General features: G+C 35.3%; 1 protein-coding gene across 15 annotated transcripts in view; it reads left to right on the plus strand.

Moving 5' to 3' along the window:
* Positions 1-2,313: 2,313 nt before the first annotated feature.
* The window catches only part of LOC143232068 (WD repeat domain phosphoinositide-interacting protein 2-like), a 70,712-nt gene continuing 47,180 nt past the window's right edge, over positions 2,314-25,845 (plus strand). For all 15 annotated transcript variants that reach the window (XM_076467099.1, XM_076467111.1, XM_076467101.1 and 12 more), the window contains exons 1-3: positions 2,314-2,619; positions 17,499-17,581; positions 19,718-19,884. In XM_076467099.1, the coding sequence (XP_076323214.1) occupies positions 2,483-2,619; positions 17,499-17,581; positions 19,718-19,884 (387 nt within the window). In that variant the 5' untranslated portion in view covers positions 2,314-2,482. The remainder of the gene's footprint in view (positions 2,620-17,498; positions 17,582-19,717; positions 19,885-25,845) is intronic.

Raw genomic sequence — 25,845 nt, forward strand, 5'->3', positions numbered from 1 at the left:
AACGTGACGGAAGGATTAAGAGCCGTAAGATATATTAGGAAATGGTATCTTTGCACTAAAATGTAAAGGAAGTAGATTAAAAAGGGGATTTGAAAAAGTGAATTTAAAAATTCTACATGTATTGATGATCAACCTCCTTCACAATATTATGGTATTCAAGCACACTGACGTCCTATTTAAAGAACAGGCTCTGTAAAAGAACATGCGCAACAAAGAAAAATCAAACAAACACAAATCTATAACTAAAACAAAATATTTATTGTTAAATGAATGATGTTGGGATCTTTATTAATTCTGTCGAACAGGCCGAAAGTGCTTCTATCCAATACAAAAACAGAAATAAAAAGAATAGTGACACCACATTTTCAAGTGAGACATATTACACATATTTAAAGATAAACTCCCAGTTTATCCCAACTTGTTTAAGTCTCTGTACAGCCCCTTGAAATGAATATGACCCCCCTATAGAAGGGTTCAACACAAAAACAAGAAAAAGTAAGCCCTCTTAAACGATCATTATGGTACGTAGTCTTTCTCTAATTTAGAGATTAATACAAATTTAAAATCTTCAGCCATTTGTTTACAGATATGTAGTTAACTAGCTGCAAAACATGTTCTATGAAGTTGGGTGTAAGGAACATCAGTTTGGGTTGACAGAGGTGAGAAGTCGCTCTTGGCCAGAGATTAGGAATTGTAGCATTCTAAGTTCTTAGGAAATTATTAGCTGGAGTGGTCTTTTTCCTTTTCTGCCAATATGGAGATTATGGAAACCTTTATAATTACGAAAAGTTACAATCCAATAAAGAGAAACAAGTGTTGCGCTTGGTTTTTTAAGAACTAATACAGAAAAGATACGTGCTCAACCTAAGTAGAAGAAAGACTGGAAAATGTGAGAAAGAGAGCGAACAAATCGAGATAGAGGAGAGAAAAAAGGTAGCCGATAGTTTTAGATCCAAGTGTCATTGATTATAATAATAAACATAAATTTGTTATGGTTATATTGGTATGAGTCAATTACTGATACTGATAAATACTACATTAATAAAGTAGAAGAGGAGAAGTGCGAATATAGCAGAATCGTATCAAAGTGGTGTTGAAGCGTTTGTTTGTTTTTGGAATTTCGCACAAAGCTACTAGAGAGCTATCTATGTTAGCCGTCCCTAATTTAGCAGTGTAAGACTTGAGGGAAGGCAGCTAGTCATCACCACCCACCGCCAACTCTTGGGCTACTCTTTTACCAACGAATAGTGGGATTAACCGTCACATTATACGCCCCCACGGCTAGGAGGGCGAGCATGTTTAGCGCGACGCGGGCACGAACCCGCGACCCTCGGATTACGAGTCGCACGCCTTACGCGCTTGGCCATGCCAGGCCGGTGTTGAAGCGATCCACAACAACACGAATAGAAAGTTACATGAAAATACCAAATGAAGAACTATTATTTACTATTTACGGAAGAGTGAGAATAACAGTAATTGTATTAAGACAACGTATAATGCTAGTTTATTTAAATTCGTACATTTATTTATTTGTCAAAATATTCGTGAAACATAATAATCGTGAACAAAACAAAAAAAAGGCATATGTGGAACTAAAAATGAAATAGAAAATATCTTTCAGACACATTAACTTTATTAAATAACAATATTTTACCTAATGAGATTTCGACCAAAATTGTTGAGAGATTGTTCTGAGATTACCGAGTGGAATGAAGGCTTTATGACTCATCAATATTACCTTTATTACAATAAAAGAACAAATAAAAACATCAAACTCTCTACACTTTACTGCGTTCATATACTTAAAAAACAACAAATTAACAAATACGACCATCAAAATATGTATACAATAAACAAATATGGATACTATTTCACTTATTGCAGCTATATGAGAAAAATAACTATGTCTAAAACAAGCATCGGTGTATGTTTTACAAGCTTATACAAAGTATCTCTCACAATCAATTCGTCAGTATTGACATTAGTGAAGTTGCTCTAATTCTAACAGGTATTATGATTCATTTTATTAAAATATTTATCTACAGTCGTATAAAAACACACAAAAAACTATTGAGTGATGAAATTTTATGTACTGTAAAGTTTATAATTTTGAAAAGTAAAATAAATGTCTTATTCAGTATATTTTTATGAACTGTAAGAATAATAATTATTATTATCATTGTTTGTTGTTGATAAGTTTTAAGCATTCGCTATCTTTACACTAAAAGCCAAATATTTAAAACAAATTTTATTTAGCCACCTATAAAAAAGAAATAGAATTCTTATCCCCTAGATCGCATGCGCAAATATTTCATCGCATTAGTAATGTTACATGTATCCAGCTGACACCTTACTCTGTCGTAGGGTTAACATTGATTAATAATTTTATCTTTATTTTAATTTATATATGTGAGAGTAAAAAAGTCTAATTGATAACAAGGCATGGATATGAAGTAGGTCTTTTAGTTGATTTTTACATCCTATGCAAAACCTAGCCAGTAACTTAACTTATTTAACCGAAGGTTTTAAAACTGGAATATCTTCCCTGATGAATTTAGCTGGAGAAGGAGGGGACCCCAACAGTGGAGTTTGTTTTGTTAACTTCAATCAAGACTGCACGTAAGTTTCTCTAGCTTATCAACACCTAGTACTTAAATTTAAAAGCATATTTGGTTGAGGATCAAACATGTTGATTTAATTGATTTTGATTTTCCTTCAGTAAACTAAAATGAAAGTTATAGTTGAACTCAATCATGAGGTTTAATTTATGATTTACAGTAATGACTTCTAGTATCACTAATCATAGTAATATTAGTACTAATTTTAAGTCCTACTTCCAACAAGTAAAATATAGTTAAAAGAAATATAAATACCTTGCTGTGTTTCCCTGTGTTGCAGTTTTCTTATCTTAATATCATGTTTGTTAACTTAAATTTGAGTGTTACTGTTAGTAACATTATTATTAATACTAGGGTTTTATAGTCTACTCTGAAGTTATGCTGGTGTGACTACAGTGGCTATGATATTGTGTAACATTGTGAAATGCTTAAAGTTTACCATTTAGTCAAATTCATGCCTAACCCTCCAAGTTTAATGAAATCAGTAGATTGTGTATGATAATTACATATAAAATAAATGAGTATAAAATCTACTATGCTAATATATTTGTACTAATTGTGTCAAAAGGAATAAATTGCCCTTAAACAGAGATGTATGACCAACTATTAAAAGTATGATCTCAAAGTAACTGTTTACATTGAGTACACTACTTACAGTTGGACCCTAAAGAACCTACCTCATAACCCAAGGAACTGTAAATTTTCCAGCTCAATAATTTTACTAACATTGTGAAATGACATATCATATGTGTCCTAGTACAGAGCAATGGAAAATGTCTTAAGAAAATTGCATGTGCTATGATACAAAAAATATTATTGTATCAATTATGTTTTATTAAAAACATTTAAGTTTCCTTCCTTCATATACCACATTATGTACAAAGTTACTTCCTGTGTTAAATTTATTATATTACACTTAAACATGTTTCATAATAATACTTCAAGGTAATTTACAATTTTTGCTTTTTATTTGAGAGTATAAGACATTAATTGTTGGGTAGAAATGCTTGAAGTTTGTATAAACTTTCAAAAAAAATGTTTAGAGGATATTGTTTGCTATGAATAAATAACTTGCAAAATTATTGACAAGTAACATTTTCGTCAACTGTTTGATTTTTGATAAAACTACACCTGGCATGGACAGGTGGGTTAAGGCATTCAATCCATAATCTGAGGGTCGTAGGTTTGAATTCCAACCCCACCAAACATGCTTGCCCTTTCAGCCATGGGAGCATTATAATGTTATGGTCAACCCTACTATTTGTTGGTTAAAGAGTAACCCAAGAGTTGGTGATAGGTGGTGGTGACTAGTGGAATGTGTTAATTGTTGGACTTCTTGGTTATCCTCATATGAGATATTTTTTTCTTGTTTCTTATCTTTTAAGACATTATTTTTTGACCTTTCATTTAATCCCATAGACTTCTACATTTAAAACCTATTTTCATTTGACATTTCAGAAGCTTAACTACAGAGACAACTAACTCTGGATTGTATATACAGTAATTTTTTCATTCAGATAACTCATTGTAATCAAATGCTTCAGTCTAGCTATTGTGGTTGTTTCAGTAGATTAAACAATTGAACATTTTGAACCAACTTGCAACCAGGATCATATCAGTTAAAATGAATATAATTATTTATCACTAGTGAAAGGGAACAGTAACTAAACAGCACATTCCATGTTGCTTAAAGTTATAGTAGTGTCAGATTATTGTGAGTATGAACTAGTCATTTTTTTGCACCCAACAATATTCTGGTGTGAAGTGGACCAAATGTTTTATATTAAATCCAGAAAATGTTGATTCAACATTTATTTTTATTCATTGATACAAATAATGGCAATAGTTTGATTGCTTGTACAATTTAAGTAATCGAAATTAAACAGTAAGTTCAATTAATTATTTTCCTGACAGTAATTGATTTAATGGCAATTTTGGTTAATTGATAATTTTAATCCCTAATCAATACTCTTAGGTGATCAATTAGTATAATTAATCCTATGTTTTTAATCAAATTTGATCAACATCATAATAAGTCAACATAAAATATAAGAAAGACCAAAGTGACAGAAGGACATGCAATACATTAAGGTTATCCATTCCCTCACAAAAACAACCAAAGTATCAAAGGTAAACTAAAAATAAACTTGTGTGTTCATAAACCTAATCAACAATTATTTAAGGGATCATAAACTAAAACTAACAACATACACTACATCATTAAACAAACCATTTCACAAGGTTTATTTAACAGTTTTATGTATTAAACTTTTGTTGGTTTGGGAGGGTTTTTTTTATCTTAATAGCTTAAATGGCCTTCTGTATTATTGTGCTTCATGAATAATAAATGGGAGGATTGAAAATATGGATTGTTATTTCTGTAATTTCTATAAGAAGTATCCAAAAGTAAATAAATGCTGCAACAAAAAGTATGCAAACAAGTGAAGTAGTAGCACTTGGATATATTTTAAAACAGTTTACAATCCTTTGACTGGCAAATTTAGACTTCTTAATTTAACTATATGAATTATAATGCCAACCAAACTATTATCAATTCAATTGTGTACTTTTTATTGTAGTATTTGTTTTGGATACTTCTTATAGCAATTCTACAAATAACGAACAATTTCCACTTTCTTTTAAAATTTTATTTTTTCCCATTTATACATGCAAAAACGGCTCGTTTGGGTTGAGAAAATATTTTACGTAGAAGAGCAAACAACGTTTCGACCTTCTACGTAAAATATTTTCTGAACCCAAACAAGCCACTTTTGCATATATATTTCTCTACAAGTGGGTTTTCTTGACATCACTTATTATTTTTTCCCATTTAATCCCCCTTGGTGTGGATTCCTCTATGTGGTAAGGGGACCTCCTGGGGAAGGTTCTGTTCTTTCAATTTACCTCCTCTGGGATTTAAACATCCACCCATGTGTTTGCAGTGCATGGTGACCTAAGTAGGGGAGGAGAGGATCCTGGTGGTCCAACCCTAACACACACTTTGGCCTTGAATTACTGTAGATGGGTGGCCAAAGGATGGCTCCCCTTGGGCCATTCGGCTGGTCCACTTAGGGTAGGGTCAACCAAGTATTCCTTTTTTATTATGGATCCTCCAAATAAACATTTAAAATACTGTACAAACAGTTCATAGGCAAACGACTGCATCTTGATTCTGAGCAGCAATCTTCAACATCTGTACCACCTGTTGTATGTCATCTTAATACTACATTCTCTTTCAGACAAATCTTCAGGGCAAATATCTCCCTTTTTCATTCAGAAGGGGCTAGAGGGACTTGCTGACTCTCCAAAGTCAGTAAAGAAGCTTAGCTCTAGTGATATTGGTTTAAACATCCATATCTCAACAATGAATTTCTCTTGCATTCAAAGGCAATTGGGCATATACCTATTGAGGTTACACCTCATGCTACTTTGAATTCATCATGAGGAGTTATTGTTGAAAGGGATTTGAAAAACATCTCCAAGTCAGAGATTTTTGCTGGTTTCTGCAGTGAGGCATACCTCCACTCATAAAGATGGAATTACAATGCCAACCAGGATCCTCATTCTGACATTTACGTCACTAGATCCACTTGCCACCATTAAAACAGGTTATCTTAATTGCAGAGTACGGCCATACATTCCAAACCCTCTTCGATGTTTCCAGTGTCAGCAGTTAGGTCATTCAAACATGTCATGTTGTGATTCCTTGATGTGTGCTAGTTGCAGTGGCAAGGACCATGATGCCTTTGAATGTGAAATGGACCCTCATAGTGTCAATTGCAATGGATCTCACCCGTCCTACTTTCGGTCTTGCTCTAACTGGTGGAAGAAAAAGAGGTGCAGCATTTGGAAATGATTCATTACATTACTTATCTGGGGGCTTGAAAATTACTGTCCAACACTTAATCTCGGACGCATGCTGCTGCACTTCATTTCACTACCACAGTGGGAGTGCAGTTGGATCTCTTTGTTACTTCAAAAGAATTGTTCTCAAAACAAATGAAAGTCTTTTGCACTTCATGGTTAAAAAGTTGATGAATCAACTTCAACACCCATCTCTGGCCCTTACATACATTCCAACAAATCCCAAGATCCACTTCCTTTGGTTCCAGGTATAGGCATTTCCTCGGATCCATCTTCTTCTCCCACCCCAAGATGCAAAACAATAATTCGTTAATGTCCCCATTCACTGGAATCCTCTTCCAACAGCAAAGACCTGTGCAGTCGACCCAGGGCAGGATCCATGGAGGTTGATAGACCACCCTCGAATAAAGACAGTAAGGAAAAAAAGACAATTGTAAATAGAAGGGTTCTCTACCCAATTTGCCTACACAAATAAAAATGGCCACCTTGATGCAATGGAACTGTTGATGTTTACATTCTAATCTGGATGACATCAAAACACTGATTGCTTCCTACCATCCTGTATGTCTTTCCTTACAGGAAACATTTCTGAAGCCTGCTGATACAGTCACCTTTTGGCACTTTTCTTTGTACAGAAATGACAGGCTATGTGATAGAAGAGTGAATGGAGGGACAGCACTGTTGGTTGATCAGCATGTGCTCACCCTGCCTTTGCCACTTAATACACCCTTGGAAGCTGTAGCCATCCATGTTTCCTTAAGTCATACCATCACTGTTCGTTCTCTCTAGCTGTTGCCTGGAGAGACCTATGATTAATCAGACCTTGATGCTTTCATTGAACAGTTGCTGTTTCCCCTATTAATCCCGGGCGACTTTAATGGACATCATCCCTCTTGGGAAGTGTTGATATTGATAGGAGGGATTGTCTGGTGGAGCATCTGCTCTCTGGTCAAAACCTTTGTTTTCAAAACTGGTTCTTCTACTTATTTTCATGCACCTAGTCAGTCCTTTACTGCTATTGATCTCTCAGTTTGCTCCCCTTCACTATTCTCCCATTTTTCATGGAGGGTTGACAATAATTCTTGAGGCAGTGATCATTTTCCTATGATTTTGAGAGACACTGGCCGTGGTCAATGCCACCCGACCTCTGTGCCCTGGTAGAAACTGGATCATGCAAAGTGGCCTTCTTTCACAGCTCATGCAGAACTTGATCCTGTCATAGTCAGTAAGCCATCAACAGATGACTGTGTGGCAGCAGTAACTGATGTATTATACAAGCAGCTGCTCAATGTATTCCTAAAACCTCGATGCATTTTCTATGATATTCTCCTCTGTGGTGGAATCCTGCCTGCCACATGGCACAAAAGGCTCAAAAATGGGCCTAGGATACTGTCTGTAGACATCATGTACTCTTGAATCGCATCACTTTCCAGCAGACCCATGCACATGATTGGTGGGTACGATGTCAAAGCTAGAAGGATTAAGTTCACGACCAGCATATCTTTTATCACCAGTTCCAAAGTCATATGGGACAAGATCAGAAAGGTCAGTGGGCAATATAATTCTGTTCCCCTCTCAATCTTGCTCTCTGATGGCCAGGAAGAAGCTGATACCCAGATCATTGCCGATACTCTAGCTTTTGCTGGGTATCTAGCACTTCTGCTGTTTCTTCCATCTTTTCAGCCATCAAGTCTCATGCAGAGCAATCACCTCTTTCCTTTCAAGCTGATTGTCTTCATGACTATAAACATCCCTTTACACTGGTGGAACTCAAACTGGCCCTTCATTGGTATGGCAGTACATCAGTTGGACCTCATGATGTACACTATGAAATGCTGTGCCATCTGTCTCCTGCTTCTCTTGCTATTCTTCTGATTGTTTTAACCAGATCTGGCAGGAGAATGTTTTCTGATACCTGGTGCCAGGCTACCTTTCTCTAAGCCTGGGAAGGATCTCAAGATTCCTTCAAACTACTGTCCAATTGCTTTGACTAGCTGTCTCTGTAAGACCTTAAAGAGGATAATTCATGCTCATCTTGTTTGGTTTTTCAAATCAAACAACTCTCACCTACCAAGTGTGGGTTTCAATGACAGCGCTGCACCATGGACCACCTGATTCAACTTGAAATGTCAATCAGAGAAGCCTTTCTCAAATGACAACATCTTATATCAGTATTCTTCGACATTGAGAAAGCTTATGATACAACATGGAGGCATGGCATTTTGTGAGACCTCCATAAATAAGTATGGGTTACATGGTTATTTGCCCATTTTTATAAATTTTTTAATGGCAGGAGATTCCAAGTTTTTGTGGGTTCAACACTATGCTGTTCTTTTCTGCAGGAACTTGGAATCCCTCAGGGCTGTGTTTTGAGTGTCACACTTTTCAGTATAAAGATTAATACCATCACTGAACAACTCCCTCTCACTGTTGCAAACAGGCTCTATGTTGATGACTCTCACGTATCATCATTTGTTGAGCATGAGGTATATTGAGCAACAGCTACAGACTGCCCTCAATCATTTACTGAAGTGGACCACAGCAAACGGCTTTAACTTATCTCTCTCTCTGAAACCATTTGCATGCACTTTTGCTGCCAACAGTGTATTCACCCTGGTCCTGAACTCCGTATCAGTGAAGTTGTGCTACCTCTGGTCCCTGAGACAAAGTTCTTGGGGCTTATCTTTGACCGTAAGCTGACTTTTATACCACCCATGAAGCAGCTGTGGATCAAATGTTCAAGAGCACTGAAAATCCTCTGTGTCCTCTCCTTCACCACTGGGGTGGGGGAACAGATCATTGTTCTATGCTAAAGATATATTGTGCTTTTATTTGATTGAAACTCGACATGATCACTGGTCTGTGGCTCTGCCAGAACCTCTTTTAAAGATGCTGGACCCCATTCATCATCATGGACTTCTGCTCTGCACTTGGGCTTTCCACACTTCTCCAGTTCAGAGCTTATACATAAAGTCTCATGAACCTTCTTTGCATATCTGCCATTTGCTACTGTCTTCACTATATGCTTCGAAACTTAGTTCCTTACCAAAGCATCTCATCTGGGGTTGTGTTTTCCTTCCTCAGTGAGCCATACTTTTTCAGAACCAGATAATCTGCCATTGCTTCTTTTGGCTTTCGTATCTATTCACAGTTGGATGAATTGGATCTGTCTTTGGGTAACACTGTTGTATCCACTAGTCAGCCCATCCCACCATTGCTTATTACAGTCCCCAAATGTGAGCCATCTTTAAGTTATCTGAGAAAAGCAGACACTTGCGATTGGAAATACTGTCTGTTATTTGCTGAACATCTTTTGAACCATCCTTCCACTCCTATTTATACAGATAGTTTAAAATCAGGTACTGTGTAGGCTCTGCCATGGTATGTTGTGGTTCAGTGGTTGCATGCAAAATCCTCTCTACAGTTTCTGTGTTCACTGCTGAACTGTATGCCATTTCCCTTGCCCTGAATCACATGGAAGCTAAGCAGTACTTAAACTGCAATATTTATACTGGCTTGCTCAGTTCTCTACTGGCCCTGGAATTGCTTTCATGTCAGTTCACACCTTGTTTTTGCTGATATTCAAAACTGACTGGCCCATTTCTCTTTAACATTTAGTTCTATCCAGTTTTTCTGGATACCAGGCCACGTTGGTATTTACAGGAACGAGCTCGCTGACACTGCAGCTAAATCTATCTGCTTTGGCACTGTACTGCTCTGCCTGTTCCATACATGGTCTATGGTCCTGTATTCAAGACTCAGCTTTATGCCAGCTGGCAGTCAACTTGAAATGAGCAACATGAAAACAAGCTTTTCCAAATAAAACCCTACATTGGATTTTGGCTGTCTTGCTGTTGTAAGGATCCAAAAGTGGAAGTTCTCACTAGACTAAGCATTGGCCACAATTTTTTAACTCATTGTTTTCTTTTATCTTGGACTGATGCACCAGTGTGTAGTTTGTGTAACATTCAGGTCACAGTAAGCCACATTTTGCTTTCTTGTCATCATTATAACTCTCAACGATGGCACCATTTTAAACATGTTCTGTCCCAAAGTTTGTCCATAACATTACAGTGTTATTGGTGATGGTGAGACTGTTCACCTTGGAGAGGTTTTTATTTTTTTAAAGGCTATTAATCTTATTAATGCCATTTAAGTTTTAATTTATACATTAGACCTTTTTTGATGTGATTCCCTTTTAAGAATTAGTCCATCTGGTTCGATTTGAAATTTGTAAATGTCCGTAACATCAAAATACTCGAAACCAGGCCTGAAAGACCAACTTCAGGTCACTAATGCTGCTTTTTGAACTACCCGTTAGTCATCCTGGTGAGTTATAATAATTAAAATATTGCTACAAATCACTTTTATTACTTTCTGAAAATGGCCATAACATCAAATAAGTCAGAAGCAGGACTGGAAAGGCCAACTTCAGGTGACTGGTGGTGGTTTTTGTACTTACCTATCAGTCTTCCTGGCAAGTTATGATAATTACAATTATGCTTCAAAAAGTCCTTCACAACTTGCATTGCTGTAGTTTTTCTCTAAATATTGTAGACATTGATTTATGTTGTTTTCTTAAACTTTGTTTTGTTTTACTTTAATTTCCTTATATGAATTTTACTAAATATCCTTTAATTTTAACTTAACAGATGTTTGGCTCAGATAGCCTAGCTGCTTTATGCCTTAAAACACTAAATCAACCAACCATACAACTAACCAATCCTATTTATTTTGTCAGCTTTTATATATACACGGAATGGACACAATGTGTATGAATTTTAAGTATAACTATATGTGATCTCTACTATAAATGGTCTTTATAGACCATTTTTCTGACTTGTTGGAGTTAAGATGAAGGCTGTTTATCAACACTTCTCCATTTTTGTCAGCGGTCTCTTATCTTTCACAATCTTTCTTTCTTTTGTTCTTGTCACAACTGCCACTCTGCCTGTTTACATTTTCCCAGAACCTTCCCAATAATTTGATAATTGGTCCGTTGTTGCCAATAACGCCAGTGACTATACCTTAGATTCTAGTACAGTTGAATCATGTTTGGCCAGATTTGTGCATCTAAGGAGTAATAATTTCACTTTAGATCACTGGGTGCTTCTAAGGGTCATTCAAAGGTCATTTTCTAAGCCCACTTCCCTTATCTAAACATCTCATTCCCTTCCCTCATCCTTGGGATCCAGTATCGGCATCTTTCTGAAGCAGTTTGGGCTCTTCTCCAGGAAGCTGTTAAACCTATCGGCAATTCTTCAAGGTTTTATTCTTGGTTGTTTGTAGTACCCAAGAAGGTTGGAGACAAGTACCATGGTATAGATTTTTCCAAACTCAACCATTTTATTGACTTTCCTCGTATCACTCTTCATTGAATCGTTTATCTCTAATATATGATTGAAAGAAGGATGTCTCGGATGCTTACCTTCATATACTTTTTCTCCCATTATCCAGATGTTACCTTCACTTTTTCCACAAATGTTTCTCGATTTCTCACTCTTCTGTTTGCTCTGGCTTATGCACTTTTGTTTTTTTTTCTGTTGCACTGTCAAGGGCTTTGTTCAAATTTTCATTCTCATACCCTGCTGCAATTTCATCATTATATGGATAATTGGTTGCTTTTAGCTCCATCTCAACAAACATCTCATTACATAAGTTTCTTCTTCAATAGATGACTTGTTTGGGTTGGCTACTCAAGTTTAATTTTTTTCTCATCTTGATCAAATACCTCATCCATTTGGGAGTTTTTTAACTATTATCTCAGTTGGGCCTAGCCTTCTCTTTATTTGAGATTGATAGAGCTATTAGGTCCCAAGTCTCAAGCCTTTTCTTCTCACTTCATGCAAATTTCTTTTTCTTTTGGGGATGTGGACTTCCATTGTAACCCAAATCCCCTTGGGTCATGCATGGGTGTGTGCTTTTATATGATTAATGGAATATTGAATCTTGCTTGGGATCTCTTGGAATTGGTTATCCTATTCTCAGTTGACAAGGGGGCACCAGGCTGGCATGTGGACAACACTATTATCAATCATTATCTTCAACATGTGGCTGTCTCATCTTGTTGAGATAAGATGTTCCTCAAGGTCAGTAGAGGTTTCATTGCAGTGTTTTGCATCCCAAATATCTGTTCCAGACTGCATCAACTAATGAACTATCATGAGTAAAGCTGTATCAGGATAGCTGCCCATCCCTATGATAATGGCTGAATAAATTGACTCTGGCCTGCTTTTAAAAAGCTTCATGGCAACCCATTCTGCTATCTCTAGTGTTGCATCCTTCCTTAATTTCCACTGCATTGTTCCCCTTTCTTTTAATGGAGTACAGGAGTCCTTGCTGCTTATCAGTTCTTAGTTGGTGGGGTGGTAGATCATGGTGGCATCTTCCTGAGTGAGTTGGTGTAAATGGTGTGAACGATAGACTGGAAGACAAATTCTTGACATCACCTGGTTTTGAACTGGAGATGATCCACTAAATACAGCTCACCCCTTCAGTTCTCCTCTATCTTTTTTTTTTAATTTGACCATATATATTTGTGTGTGTGTCTGTTCTAAGTCCTAAAAGAAAAATGCTTAAGCCCTAATTTATTTCTTACTCTTACATTAATCCAATAACTAAGAACAAATTGTCATATTTTGTGTAGGTAAAAGAAATTTGATTTACCAAATGCCTGTAATAAATAAAAGCACATCAGTTGTTAAATGACAGTTAAAATCATGTTAGATGGGTTAGCCTAAACAAACTTCCAGTGTGTGTGTGTGTGTGTGTGTTTTCATATAACAAAGCCACATGGGGCTATCTGCTGAGTCCACTTAGGGGAATCGAACCCCTGATTTTAGCATTGTAAATTGGAAGACTTACCACTACCAGCAGGGGGCCTCCAGTAAGCAACTCTTAAGTCTTAATACATAGTTACCTAAAAAAAAAAACTGGTTATTTTGTATCGTCAAAATATTGAAAAAATCTTCAGGTTTTTTACAGATTTTGCATTTGCTTTAAACTTGTTTATGATCTGGGCTAACTTAGAACCTGTCTTTTCTTACCTATACCACACAATCTAGTACAGGGGTTTCCAACTTAGAGTGCCTGAGGGCCACAACTGTAATGAGTCTAGTGCCAGGCAGCATTATATTTTTGTCAAATTGGGGCTTGTTGGTGTATTATGTAATGTAAAATAAAGAGTACATAGATTCATGGTAGGGTTAATTTATGTTCTTTCAACATGGTTAAATGAGTTACGATTGGGGAAGGAGTTAATCTGAATGTGAATTTGTTACATGATATTTGGACAGGCATATTTGTGAAAAAAGATGTATTCCATTGTGAAAATAAAAGGAAAATGTAAATTAAACATGTTCAATTACGTAATAAATTCTAATGAAAAATGCTGCATGTAAAAGAAACTAGAATAGCAAACATATCTATGATATTTAACATTGTAAAGAAGTAAAATTTTCAATGTGAACTTTGAGGTCACTCACCAGGACTGTCCAAAGTGGGTATGTTGACATGGAGTGCTATTGTTGCTAGTCTCAGGAGGGGATGATGGTATAATACACCGAGGTGTATATGATATAACTTAAAAGCTATTACTATCAAGTTATTGCTGTAAAACAATAACTTAAAAATTTTAAAATTTCGTTAGTGAATATTACTTGGAGCTTTTATGCATTTCTACTTTGCAAGTCAATTTTTTATTTCTTCACTACAAAATATAAAAGTAGGTTATTTTTCAATAGATCTTCATGGGCCACATAAAACCACGCCTCGGGCCACATGTGACCCACGTTCTGCCTTTTGGAAATCCCTGATCCAGTATATATATCATCAAAACAATTTCCATTCTCTTTACATAACACGTACGTTATATTTTGACCAAAGAATGATATGTAGATGGTTGTATTAATTATAAAGTACATGTTTCATGGGACAAGAAGTGACAGGGATAAAAAGCTCACATTGACAGTCATACACTTATTGCTTTAAGATTCCTTATAAGAGGATAACCAAAAGCTTTAGGGAAGGTCATACAATCAAGTTTTATCACAAAAAGCCCACACATAAAATTAAAGGATTGTATTATAAAGTTTTAAACAATAAAATTTATAGAAATTTGATATTTTCACACAATTTACACTACTATAACAGGCAAACTCCACATGAATTTCACATATGTGGTATATATCTTTAAGTTTTGTAAGTTTCTATTTCTTATCTTAATAATACAGGTCTTTTAGTTTCTTCCTTATCAAGTTAAAAAATTCAAACTTTTCAAACAGGTTTATCAAGTATCTGCAAGTAGTTAGTCCAATTTTCTAACTTTTCTGAACACCTAAATCATTCGTGCGTTAACCACCACCAGTGCAGTAAAGTTATACGTCTTTATTATAAAGAGAGAAATGTGTGAGTTGTTAGACTGGATGTTACTTCATATTTCAGGTTCCAACATTGTACAGATAGAAAGTACATCATTCAGTACTTTCCTAATAGTATATTTGTGTGAAAGGTCATTCACAACTGTCAAAGCTTATAATAGACTGCTCCATAAATGTCATTAATTATTGGCTCACAAGATGATTCCTAGTGCTTCTGTTGTGTAAAAATTACTGTTTTTTAGAAGCATTCTAATATAAAAATTCATTTTAATTATTGTCCTAAAGAACTGCCTTTCATGCAGTACTAACATGCAGTACTGAAATTATTTGTCCATATACTTAATAGTAAATTTGCTAATAAGTTTTCATTATTTGTATATGACCATTGTTCTATAGTAAATAAACATTACATATCAATAATGTTTAAGTTGTGGTAAATTACATTTTGCCTCAAGTCTTTAACATGAAGATAACATTGTTCTATCGCACTAGTCACAGCAATTTTATCACCATGTAGCTGTTTGCAGTTATGCTCTAATTCTTTTTACCTTAAATTACATGTATTCAAGTTGTTGAATTAGGAAATGTTTTAACACTCCTACGAAAAGTGGGGCCTAATAGGCCCCAGAGCAACTTGAAAGGTTATTAATATTAGGCTAATAATTTTGTATTTAAATGAAATTGCCATTTAAATCCATTAATGAATGGATTAACGAGATTCCCACTGTCCCTATCTACTATCTAGCAAAACCACAGCCAGGGGAACGAGCTTGGAGAAATCAGGACTAGAAACGTCTTTTCGTAGGAGTGTTAATGGGCAAAGTGGCACTGTTCATATTGTATACAGCATGTTAGGAACTCTGTAGTGAAAAATTGTATATTTTGTGAAATTGGACTTGGTAAATCAGTATTCTACTCTTGAGGATTCAACTGTAGTGTACACATATAGATAATCACTGTATTGATGTTTCAATTATAAATATAAGTATTACATTGCAATCAGGGACAGAGCCATAAAATGTAGATGCACAACATTCAATACTTTATTTGTAAATCGGAGATATAATTTCTAAAATCATTCCACTCTTGTAATTTATTGGTATTCCATTTGTCCTACTTGTAATATCTAGATACCCAAGGATTTTTATTGGGTTTAGAGCACGTACTATTTTTGACAGTTTTGATTTATGTGCTGAAACTTTGTATATTTGAGCAGTTTTGATCTGGTATCCCTTCACTCCATTACCTGACCAGATAGATGAGTATTTAATTTTTATCACCTGGAACAATTCATTGCATTAAATTTGATGTCAGTATAAGATGGCAGGATGTTACCTATTGGGTGTGTTGCCACAGTGACTTAGGAAGAAAATAATTATATGAATTCACATGTATGAGAATTTATTGATATTTTAAGTACTTCTAATGTAAAAATGACCCTCTGAAGCTAAGTTTTCCATGTATGCAACATGCACCTTTAGATACTTAACTCTTTGTATGTGTTAAGTGCTATATTGTAATCATGTTTTGAAAGAGTACATGTAGATATCACATGACTGGAAACTAGCTAGTGTAGTTGTTAATTTCAGGAATCCACGTAGATTTGTTTTTTTATTACTCATACATATATTTCTAAATAAGCTTAACTATTGGCTGCTCAATCAGCTTACACTGTAAGTGTTGAAGAAAGTAGTGGGCTCCACTTTGAATTTAGCTGTTGTTGAAAACCTGTTTTTTTCTTAAATGATAGGTTTAGAATGAAGTATTCACTGCTGTTAGTGATAGTAAATGTTAGGTTTGTAGCAGCTAAACCTGCTAAACATGTACCAATTAAATTTTTTTGTACTTCTTGGTTCCACATACATGTACTCTTGTAGGTGGTAGTACAGACCTACTTATCCAGTTTTGCTGCCATTGTAACAATAAAAAAAACTTAGTGAGGTTTTTGGATGTTAGCAAGATGTTGTTTTTTTTCTGTATGGTACCTATATTGAGAAAGGGCTCTTTCAACTTCTGAATTTTGTGATCCAAGGCATCCATAAACTCATTGTTTCAGTAATTACACCAGGAAAGCATTTACTGGTAATAGTCTGGTTTCACAATTGTATACCAAAATAGTATATTGTTTTGTTTTCATTTCTTCTGCCTCCCAGTGGCTCAACAGTAACTCTGAAGGCTTATAGTGATAAAACCAGAGTTCAGTACCTATAGTAGGGTACAGCACAAATAGCCCATTGTGTAGCTTTGTGTTTCATAACAAACAAGCAAACAAAATATTTCTTCTAATACAAATGCAATGAATATATATATATAAATTATCACACAGTCCAGGTGATGCAGCAGTTATTACACCACCATATATATATTTTATTTTATTTTTTAAGTGCTGCCCTTCACTTCTTTGAAATGTGTATCTCTGATATCAACACAGTACAATAATAGGTTCTCTTCCACATCCATTTCTGCAAGTTTATTTAAATCCCACCCAATTATTGTGAGAAAAATGAGGCATTGAAACACAAACATTAATTGGAATAATCATAGGAAGGGCAGGACTTAGAAATACTATGGTGGTGTGAAATTTTAAATTATGCTATACCAAGTTCACGTTTATTTCATGATAACTTCATTTTTTTAGATCCCTTGCTGTTGGAACGAAGACTGGATATAAATTATTTTCTTTGAATTATGTGGATAAATTTGAAAAGATATATGAAAATGGTGAGTTAATTGTGTAACTTAAAAATTTCTTTTTATTGGAAGTTCATTAAGTAAGATTTGAGTAAGCAAATCAGCTTTTATAACTCCATTAATTTTTTGTTTAGAGGCCTAGTGTCCAGACAAAATGAGTAAGTTAAACATATAAAAATGGTTTTATTCATGTATAAATTAAACTTCAATATAAATTCCATCCACAGCTAAAAACAACTTTTATTTATTGGAACATTTTCTTAACACTTTTTAACAAATTTTGAACCAAGGCTGGTTACACTACATTCATTCTGGGAAAAAAAACTATATCAGAAAATCTCAGAATATATATATATATATAGTCACTTGGTTGAAAACAGTTGTAGACTCAGATGATTATTCATTATTGAAAGTAGTAAACAAGTATCCTTACATTTGAAGAAACATTATCAGCTCGCTGTTTTGGAAGTGAATCTTTTGTGCAAGTTTAGATTTTTGATGTGCATTTATTAAAGAGTTGTGCGAGTTATAGCCAACAGAGATCACCACAGTGTTTAAAATTGATGAAAGATTAGATTAAGCTCGTTCAGAATTATCTCAAATGAAAACATAATTATAAACCTTAAAATTATAACCTGTAAAAATCATTCATCCATAAACTTTCTTAGCAACTGCAGAGTTAAAAGAGAAATTATACCACAGCAAGTTGTCCCTTAAAATAAACTGAAGTTCAGAGTTAATCTTGAAGTTGTTTTAAAATTACATGTAACTGGTGATATTGTATATATTTTTGGGTTGAATTAAGCTAGTAAATTTTGTGATCATGATTAAATGAGAGATTTTCCTCATGAGATTAGTGTGGTACCTCTCGAATGTGTATTCACATAGCTAAATTAATCTTTTGGTTAAAATCATGATTGTATTAATGAATGATGTGGTTTCACCTTTTAATAGGAATGCTGCCCATTGTTTTTGTTGGATTGAAGAGTGTTTATGTAAATTAACATACATATCTGGTATATTATTTCTACATAAATACCTGTAAAGTTTAAGTTCCTCTTCAAGGTAGGTCATCACACTATTGGTAATATCACACAATACATTATCTTCAATCGAGGAAATATCTGGTCTAATTTCAGCAATGAATGATTGTATAGTTTAATATAGCATTATGTTACATAATCCTACCCTCAGAAGTACAATAAGGTTTATGTTGATGCCTTGTCACTCCACAATTAACCCACAATTACAATGGTGATATTCAATGATATTGCATTGATATTTTTTCACTACTAGCTATCCAAAAATGAACTCTTCAAATATTTTAGAAACATTAAATTTATCTGTAAAAACAGAAAAGTGCAAAGGAGTTGTGCAATCAGTTGTGAGGTTGAATTGGGGGTTTTCAGCTTTAGTCTGTTCACCATTTGGTCATTGCTGATTATTGTAATTACTATACCAAGTGAACATGTCATGCAGATAGTGTAATGTACAAATGTAGATAGTGATCTTCTGAAATCTTGCTGTTAACTTTCCCATTACACACATTAATACCTCTAAAATGAACTATTATTTGCTACTGTTTGTCTATTTTCCAACATTTAAATAGCTTTACCAGTCTGAGTTTCTAACAAGCACCACAGACAAGTTCTCATACGTGTATATGAAAATAATCAAAACTGAAGAACCAACAAATGGGAAGCTGGTGAATTATCAAATGTTATGTTGATATTTTCAAGTATACTTAATTAGTATTTTGAGTTTTGTATTAAATGTTTTACATTTATGAAATTCTCTCATTTTTATTGGTTTATTTCATTTTAGGAGCAAAAACTTAATTGCTGTTTAAGGAAAATATTTTCTGATATAAGTTGTACACCTTACATGTATTGTGACATTAACTACTTTTAAAAGACCTGAAGGAATTCTGAATTCACTAATGAAGTTCTGAAATACTTGCATTTTACTTCTGTCTTTATCACTAAAAAGATTCAAGAGAGCATCAGTTCTTGTACTGCTATGATATACATGTATTTGAAAGTATTAATAAAACTTATCAAATTAAATATTTTTACTGCATTTTTTTATAGCTGCATGTTGTATTTTTAATACAAGAATACTATTTTTACATATAAATTAATATCCAGTTTGTGTCTCTCTTCACAGATACTGAAGATATTTGCATTGTTGAGAGACTGTTTTCTTCAAGTCTGGTGGCCATTGTCAGTCTTTCATCTCCACGAAAGCTTAAAGTTTGCCATTTCAAGAAGGGAACAGAAATCTGCAACTATAGCTACTCTAATACTATCTTAGCTGTCAAACTAAATAGAGCTGTGAGTATTGAGTGTCAAAATGTAATCATGTATTTGCTACCTACCCTTTGGGATATACGCATATGTAGGTAGTATTTAGTATCAACACAATATGTATTTGTAAAGAAACGTAATTCTTCAGCATTAGCAAATATCACTTTTTTATTTGTTCTTGTTAGGTAGGATTGATGTAGTCTTTCTTTTGTTTGATTTTATAAATTTTCATTTGAAGGTTCTTGTATTATGATTTAACAACTCCTTTATTAAGGTTAAAACTTCTCAGAAATTGTGAAAGTGGCAAATTTCCACCTGGAAAAATTCGGAAATTTTGTGATAAAATTGAGAATTTTCGTCTTGTTATATTGAACAAATGAGTTATCTTGGATCAGGTACTCAGTGTAACTATTGTTTTGGAATACAGGAGAAAGAAGTAATTTTTGCATCTGCTTTGTTTCAAGATTTGTGGGACATTTGTATTTTTTAAAATTATTTTACTGTTTACAAGCCTTTTTAATATACTGTTGATAAAAGTATTTAAATAATTGATTCTTTTACATTATTTGTTACTAAAGTGAAATATTTCCATACTTTCAGTGGTAAACATGGCATTATTCTATAAAATTAAATAAAAAAACAAGATTTAGATATTGATATTAAATATGTACGATTAGTTATGAAACCTAAACCCAAAATATGATGTTAAATTTGGAGATGACACATTTCCTCTGTAAACTAAAAGGCTTGAAACCTTCATGCATGTGTTGTAAGATTTGCATATCACTAACCTTAAATTACCTCCCACCTAAAAAATTTAACTCCAACTGCACTGGTGCATGATGTCATAATCACATGTAGATAGACCCCGTATGGCTAGGTGAGTTAAGGTGTTTGATTCATAATCTGAGGATTGCGGGTTTGAATCCCTGTCGCACCAGCATGCTTGCCCTTTCAAACATGGGGGTGTTATAATATGACGGTCATTCATACTATTCGTTGGTAAGAGTATCCCACGAGTTGGTGGTAGGTGGTGATGACTAGCTACCTTCCCTCTAGTCTTACACTGCTAAATTAGGGACAGCTAGCTTAGATACCGCTTGAGTTGCTTTACGTAAAATTCAAAAACAAACAAAACCACATTAAGATATTTCTCCACTAGTAGGGAGGGCATTACAACCTCTTTGTACTTTAGCTCCCTGTAAGCACTTGCACTTGGATCAACTTCATTCCTTTTCTTAGTATTGCCTACACATGTTCCAAAATTGTTAATCAGTTATTTGAGACTTACGACAGTTTGCAACTGAGTTATTTTTTGCTCAGATTTACCTGGTTTACTTTTTGTTCCACATAACCAGAGATTTATTTTATTTCACATAGAAAACAAGTAAAGTTTTTTTTATAACCTTTTGTTATGAATTTTCAAGTATTGGTGACATCCACTTTATCCTGTGATAGTGACAATTTCTCTAAGACAAATCCTGTGTCTAATTAAGGCCCACTGTCTGTGAAGGATGTGACAGACATTATTCAATATGTTGTTGGTTTCTTCAAGCACACTGAGCCTCCTTTTCCCCTTCATCCAGCTGATTTTCCTTCCTCTCAGTTTTAACATGACCGGGATGATGATTTTGACTGGTTGTACACCTACCAGGATTTGATCTAGATACAGCTTTATTTGTAAAGGAAAATTTTCATCCTTCTAATTTTTTCTTGAAACAATTTTATAGGTCAGTTATTTTTCTTCTGTGTCTTCCATTTCCTTCTGTACTTTAGGACACAAAACTAATACTCTAGATTACTTTATCTTACACTCCTTCACTTGATAGTAGTATCCATGTAGACTCACTTCTCAAGAAGTGTACACCTGTAGTAATATGCCTCTTCCTCCTGATCCACTTGAGTCTTTTTGTCTTAAAGTTACTCTTGATTTTCATTCTTTTTTACTTGTTTGTGAGATAGACCACTTAGAGTGAGTTCCTACATTATATTTTGGCTCCTCTCACAAAATAGCTTTTCTCAATCAGTACTGTTTTCTATCAGCCTTCCACCTCCTACTTCTGCATATTCACATGTTAATGATCATGTAACAACTTTCCACCAGTGGAAGCAAGATCGTTCGGGAACCATTTCTTGATTTCATAGTACTGTACAGACATGCTTGTTATTACTTGCAAATTTGTCAGTTTTCCTTTATATTACAGATTTAATTTTCTTTAACATTTCTTTACTTCACATTTTTCAGTTGTGAATGGTTGCTTTTTCCAACTTTTCATTTTTCATTTTTTTTTCTTCCACTTTGTTTCAGGTATTTACAACTACCACAGTTGTTAATGCTGCTGTGAGTGTTCCACCTAATACCACTGGGTCGAGTATTCCAAATATCAGCCAAGGACATGATAGCAGTTGTTTGATGAGAGATGTCCATATTTACGTAATCTTCACCATCACGAGAACTGTTCTGTCACATTCCTGCTCCTGGATTTTGACAGGGAGGATTAAAATTTGGACAGCATAATCCACCCCTTTCTGAATATGTCTTCCTGTCACAAATAATATTGGGGATTTACCAAGACATTTTTCACAATTTGTGAAATTAATTAATCAGGTTTGTATTGTCTTATTCTTACTTCCTGCTTCGTATAATTCTCAAACTGCCCTCCTTGGTGAAGGATCTATGGGTATTTAGTGTTCCCTCACCTGGTTTTGGGGATCAATTTTGGTTGCAGGTTAGCATATCTTGTTTACTCTATACATCTGAAGATCATGCTTATGCACTTCATAGCTTTTTCTCTAATTCTCTTGATTCCTAATTTTTGGAATCTCTCATTATATTGTGAGGTTAAAATTAAAACTCTACTGCACTAATGAATTTCTCACAACCTTAATTTTCATGTATCAGATTGTTGTCCACTATTCTGCATGCATAATTAACTGACTTGGACAATTCATTTGTCTCCTAAAGGATTTCCAGATGATTTTCTGTTTAATACAGTAGCAAATCTTTCATCTTTGACTTTTCAGATATGGCTAATATGCTGTTAAGACCTTTTACGTTTTGGTTCAGGTTCCATTATTAGATGAATGGCTGGTCTCTCCTTTTCTCACATTAGAATTCTGCTGGAGACTGCTTGGCTGGACTGGCTTATCAAACCTTAAGTCTTTTCTCATCTCTATGTAATATTTAGTACATCTGACCATGTCAATACCATGATTGGCATTCCTTTGTTGCCCACCTGACTGGACATCTAGCTCTTCATTAGTACTTCTCTGTCAGGCTGGGATTTACTTACATAACAGCATAACATTGTAGATGTGGGCTTCGAATCAACATTCACATCATTCTGGAACTTCTGGCAGCCCATTGGGCATGTTGTCATTTTATTCCTGTTTTTGTGATTTGTTTGGTTGTAATCTGAACTTGGCTGATCAGGATTCTACCCACACGATGTTCTCTCCACTCCTGTGTTGTTCATTAACTATGCTCTTATTTAAACAAGCCTCTCATTTATGCTGTTATTACTCCTCTCAACACCAGCCCCTCAGTGTGGATTCCTGTATGTGATGAGAGGACCTCCCAGGGAAGGTTCTGTTCTTTCAATTTCTGCCTGGGATCTAAACATCCACCCACGTGTTTGCTATGCGTGGTGATCCATGAAGAGGAGGAGAGGATTTTGGTTGGTTGAGGGGTCGAACCCTAACACACCACTTTGGCCTTGAATTTCTGTGGATGAGTGGTCTTGGGGTGGCTACCCTTGGGTCAATCAGCTGGTCTGCTTGGACTAGGGTCATCCAAGTACCAGTGTGTGTTCTCGACAAATGTTGTGGACATTGTATCTGATGCTGGTGTTTGAGTATAGTGCTCACAAAAACCTGGAGTTGCTGCAGTATCTGTGTTTGGCATTTTAGTGCATCACCTCACAGGGCTCTATGGTGGGTAGGGTCAGATGGCAATGAAAAATTTGTTTTTTACTATGGATCCTCCAAATAAAAACTTAAATAGTGAAAAACGTCCACAGGTAAACAACCACATCTTGAAGATTCTGAGCAGCAATTGTCAACATCTGTAATACCTGTTCTACCTCATTTTCTTATACAACATTCTGTTTCAGATAAACCTTCAGTGCAGATGTCTCCCTTTTTCATTCAGAAAGGACTAAAGGGACTTGCTGGCTCTCCAAAGTCAGTAATGAAACTTTGCTCTTGTGATATATTGATGGAAACATCCACATCTCAACACAGTGAACTCCTCTTACATTCAAAGGCGATTGGGAATATATCTATTGAGGTTACACCTCATGCTGCTTTGAATTCCTCACAAGGAGTTATTATTAAGAGGGATTTGAATAACATCCTGAGTCAGAGATTCTTGCTGGTTTCTTCACTGAAGGATTTTCTGCAGTGAGGCGTATCTCCACTCATAAAGATGGAATTATGATGCCAACCAGTATCCTCATTCTGACATTTACGTCACTACATCCACCTGCCACAATCAAGGCAGGTTATCTTAATTGCAGGGTACGGCCATACATTCCAAACCCTCTCCGATGTTTCCAGTGTCAGCAGTTTTGTCATTCAAAGATGTCATGTTGTGGTTTCTTGACATGTGCTCATTGCAGTGGCAAGGACCATGATGCATACAAATGTGAAATGGACCCTCACTGCATCAATTGCAATGGCTCTCACCCTTCCTACTTTTGTTCTTGCCCCAAATGGTTGGAAGAAAAAGAGGTGCAGTGTTTGAAAACAATTCATAACATTACCTATCCTGAGGCTCGAAAATTGCTGTCCACCACTTCATCTCGGATGTATGCTGCTGCACTTCATTCCGCAACTACTGTGGGAGTGCAGACAGATCTCTCTTGCCACTTAAAGAATGGTACTCCAAACAAATGAAAAGTCTTTTGACCTCCATAGTTAAAAAAAGTTAATGAATCAACTTCAACACCTATCTCTGTCTCTTATATACATTCCTCCAAACCCCAAGATCCACATCCTTTGGTTCAAGGTACAGGCATTTCCTTGGATCCATCTTCTTCTCTCACCCCAAGATGCAAAACAATCATTTCTTCACATCCTCAGTCTCTGGAATCTCCTTCCAACAGCAAAGATCTGCCCAATCGACCCAGGGCAGGATCCATGGAGGTAGATACTCCTCCCTTAAATAAGGAAAGTAAGGAAAAAAGACATGGTTGTAAACAGAAGGGTTTTCCACCCAATTTGCCTACACATGAATAAAAATGGACACTGGCACAATGGAACTGTCAAGGTTTGTTCTAATCTGGATGATATCAAAGCACTAATTGCTTCTTATCATTCTGTGTGTCTTTCCTTACAGGAAACATTTATGAAACCTGCTGATACAGTCACTTTTCAGTAGTTTTCTTTGTACAAAAATGACAAGCTGTGTGATGGACAAGTGAATGGAGGGACAGCACTGTTGGTTGATCAGCATGTGCCTACTCTGTCTTTGCCACTCGATACATCCTTGGAGGCTGTAGCCATTCGTGTTTCCTTAAGTTGTACGATCACTGTTTGTTCTCTCTACCTGTCACCTGGAGAGATCCATGATCAATCAGACCTTAATGCTCTCAATGAACAGTTGTTGTCTCCATTTTTAATCCTAGGGGACTTTAATGGACATCATCTCCTCTGAGGAATTGGTGATATTGATGGGAGGGGTTGCTCCATAGAATGTATGCTCTCTGATCACAACCTTTCTCTTTTCAATACTTGTTCTTCTACTTATTTTCATGCACTTATTCTGTCCTTTACTGCTATTTATCTGTCATTTTGCTCCCCTTCACTATTCTCTCACTTTTCCTGGAAGGTTGACAATAATTCCCAAAGCTGTGATCATTTTCCTATAATATTGAGAAAAACTGGCTGTGGTCAGTGCCATCTGACCAGCGTGCCCTGTTGGAAGCTGGATCAAGCAAACTGGCTCTCTTTCACTGCTCTTGTAGAACTTGATCCTGCAATCATCTA

The sequence above is a fragment of the Tachypleus tridentatus genome, chromosome 11, assembly GCF_004210375.1.
Source record: "Tachypleus tridentatus isolate NWPU-2018 chromosome 11, ASM421037v1, whole genome shotgun sequence".
NCBI lineage: Eukaryota > Metazoa > Arthropoda > Merostomata > Xiphosura > Limulidae > Tachypleus > Tachypleus tridentatus.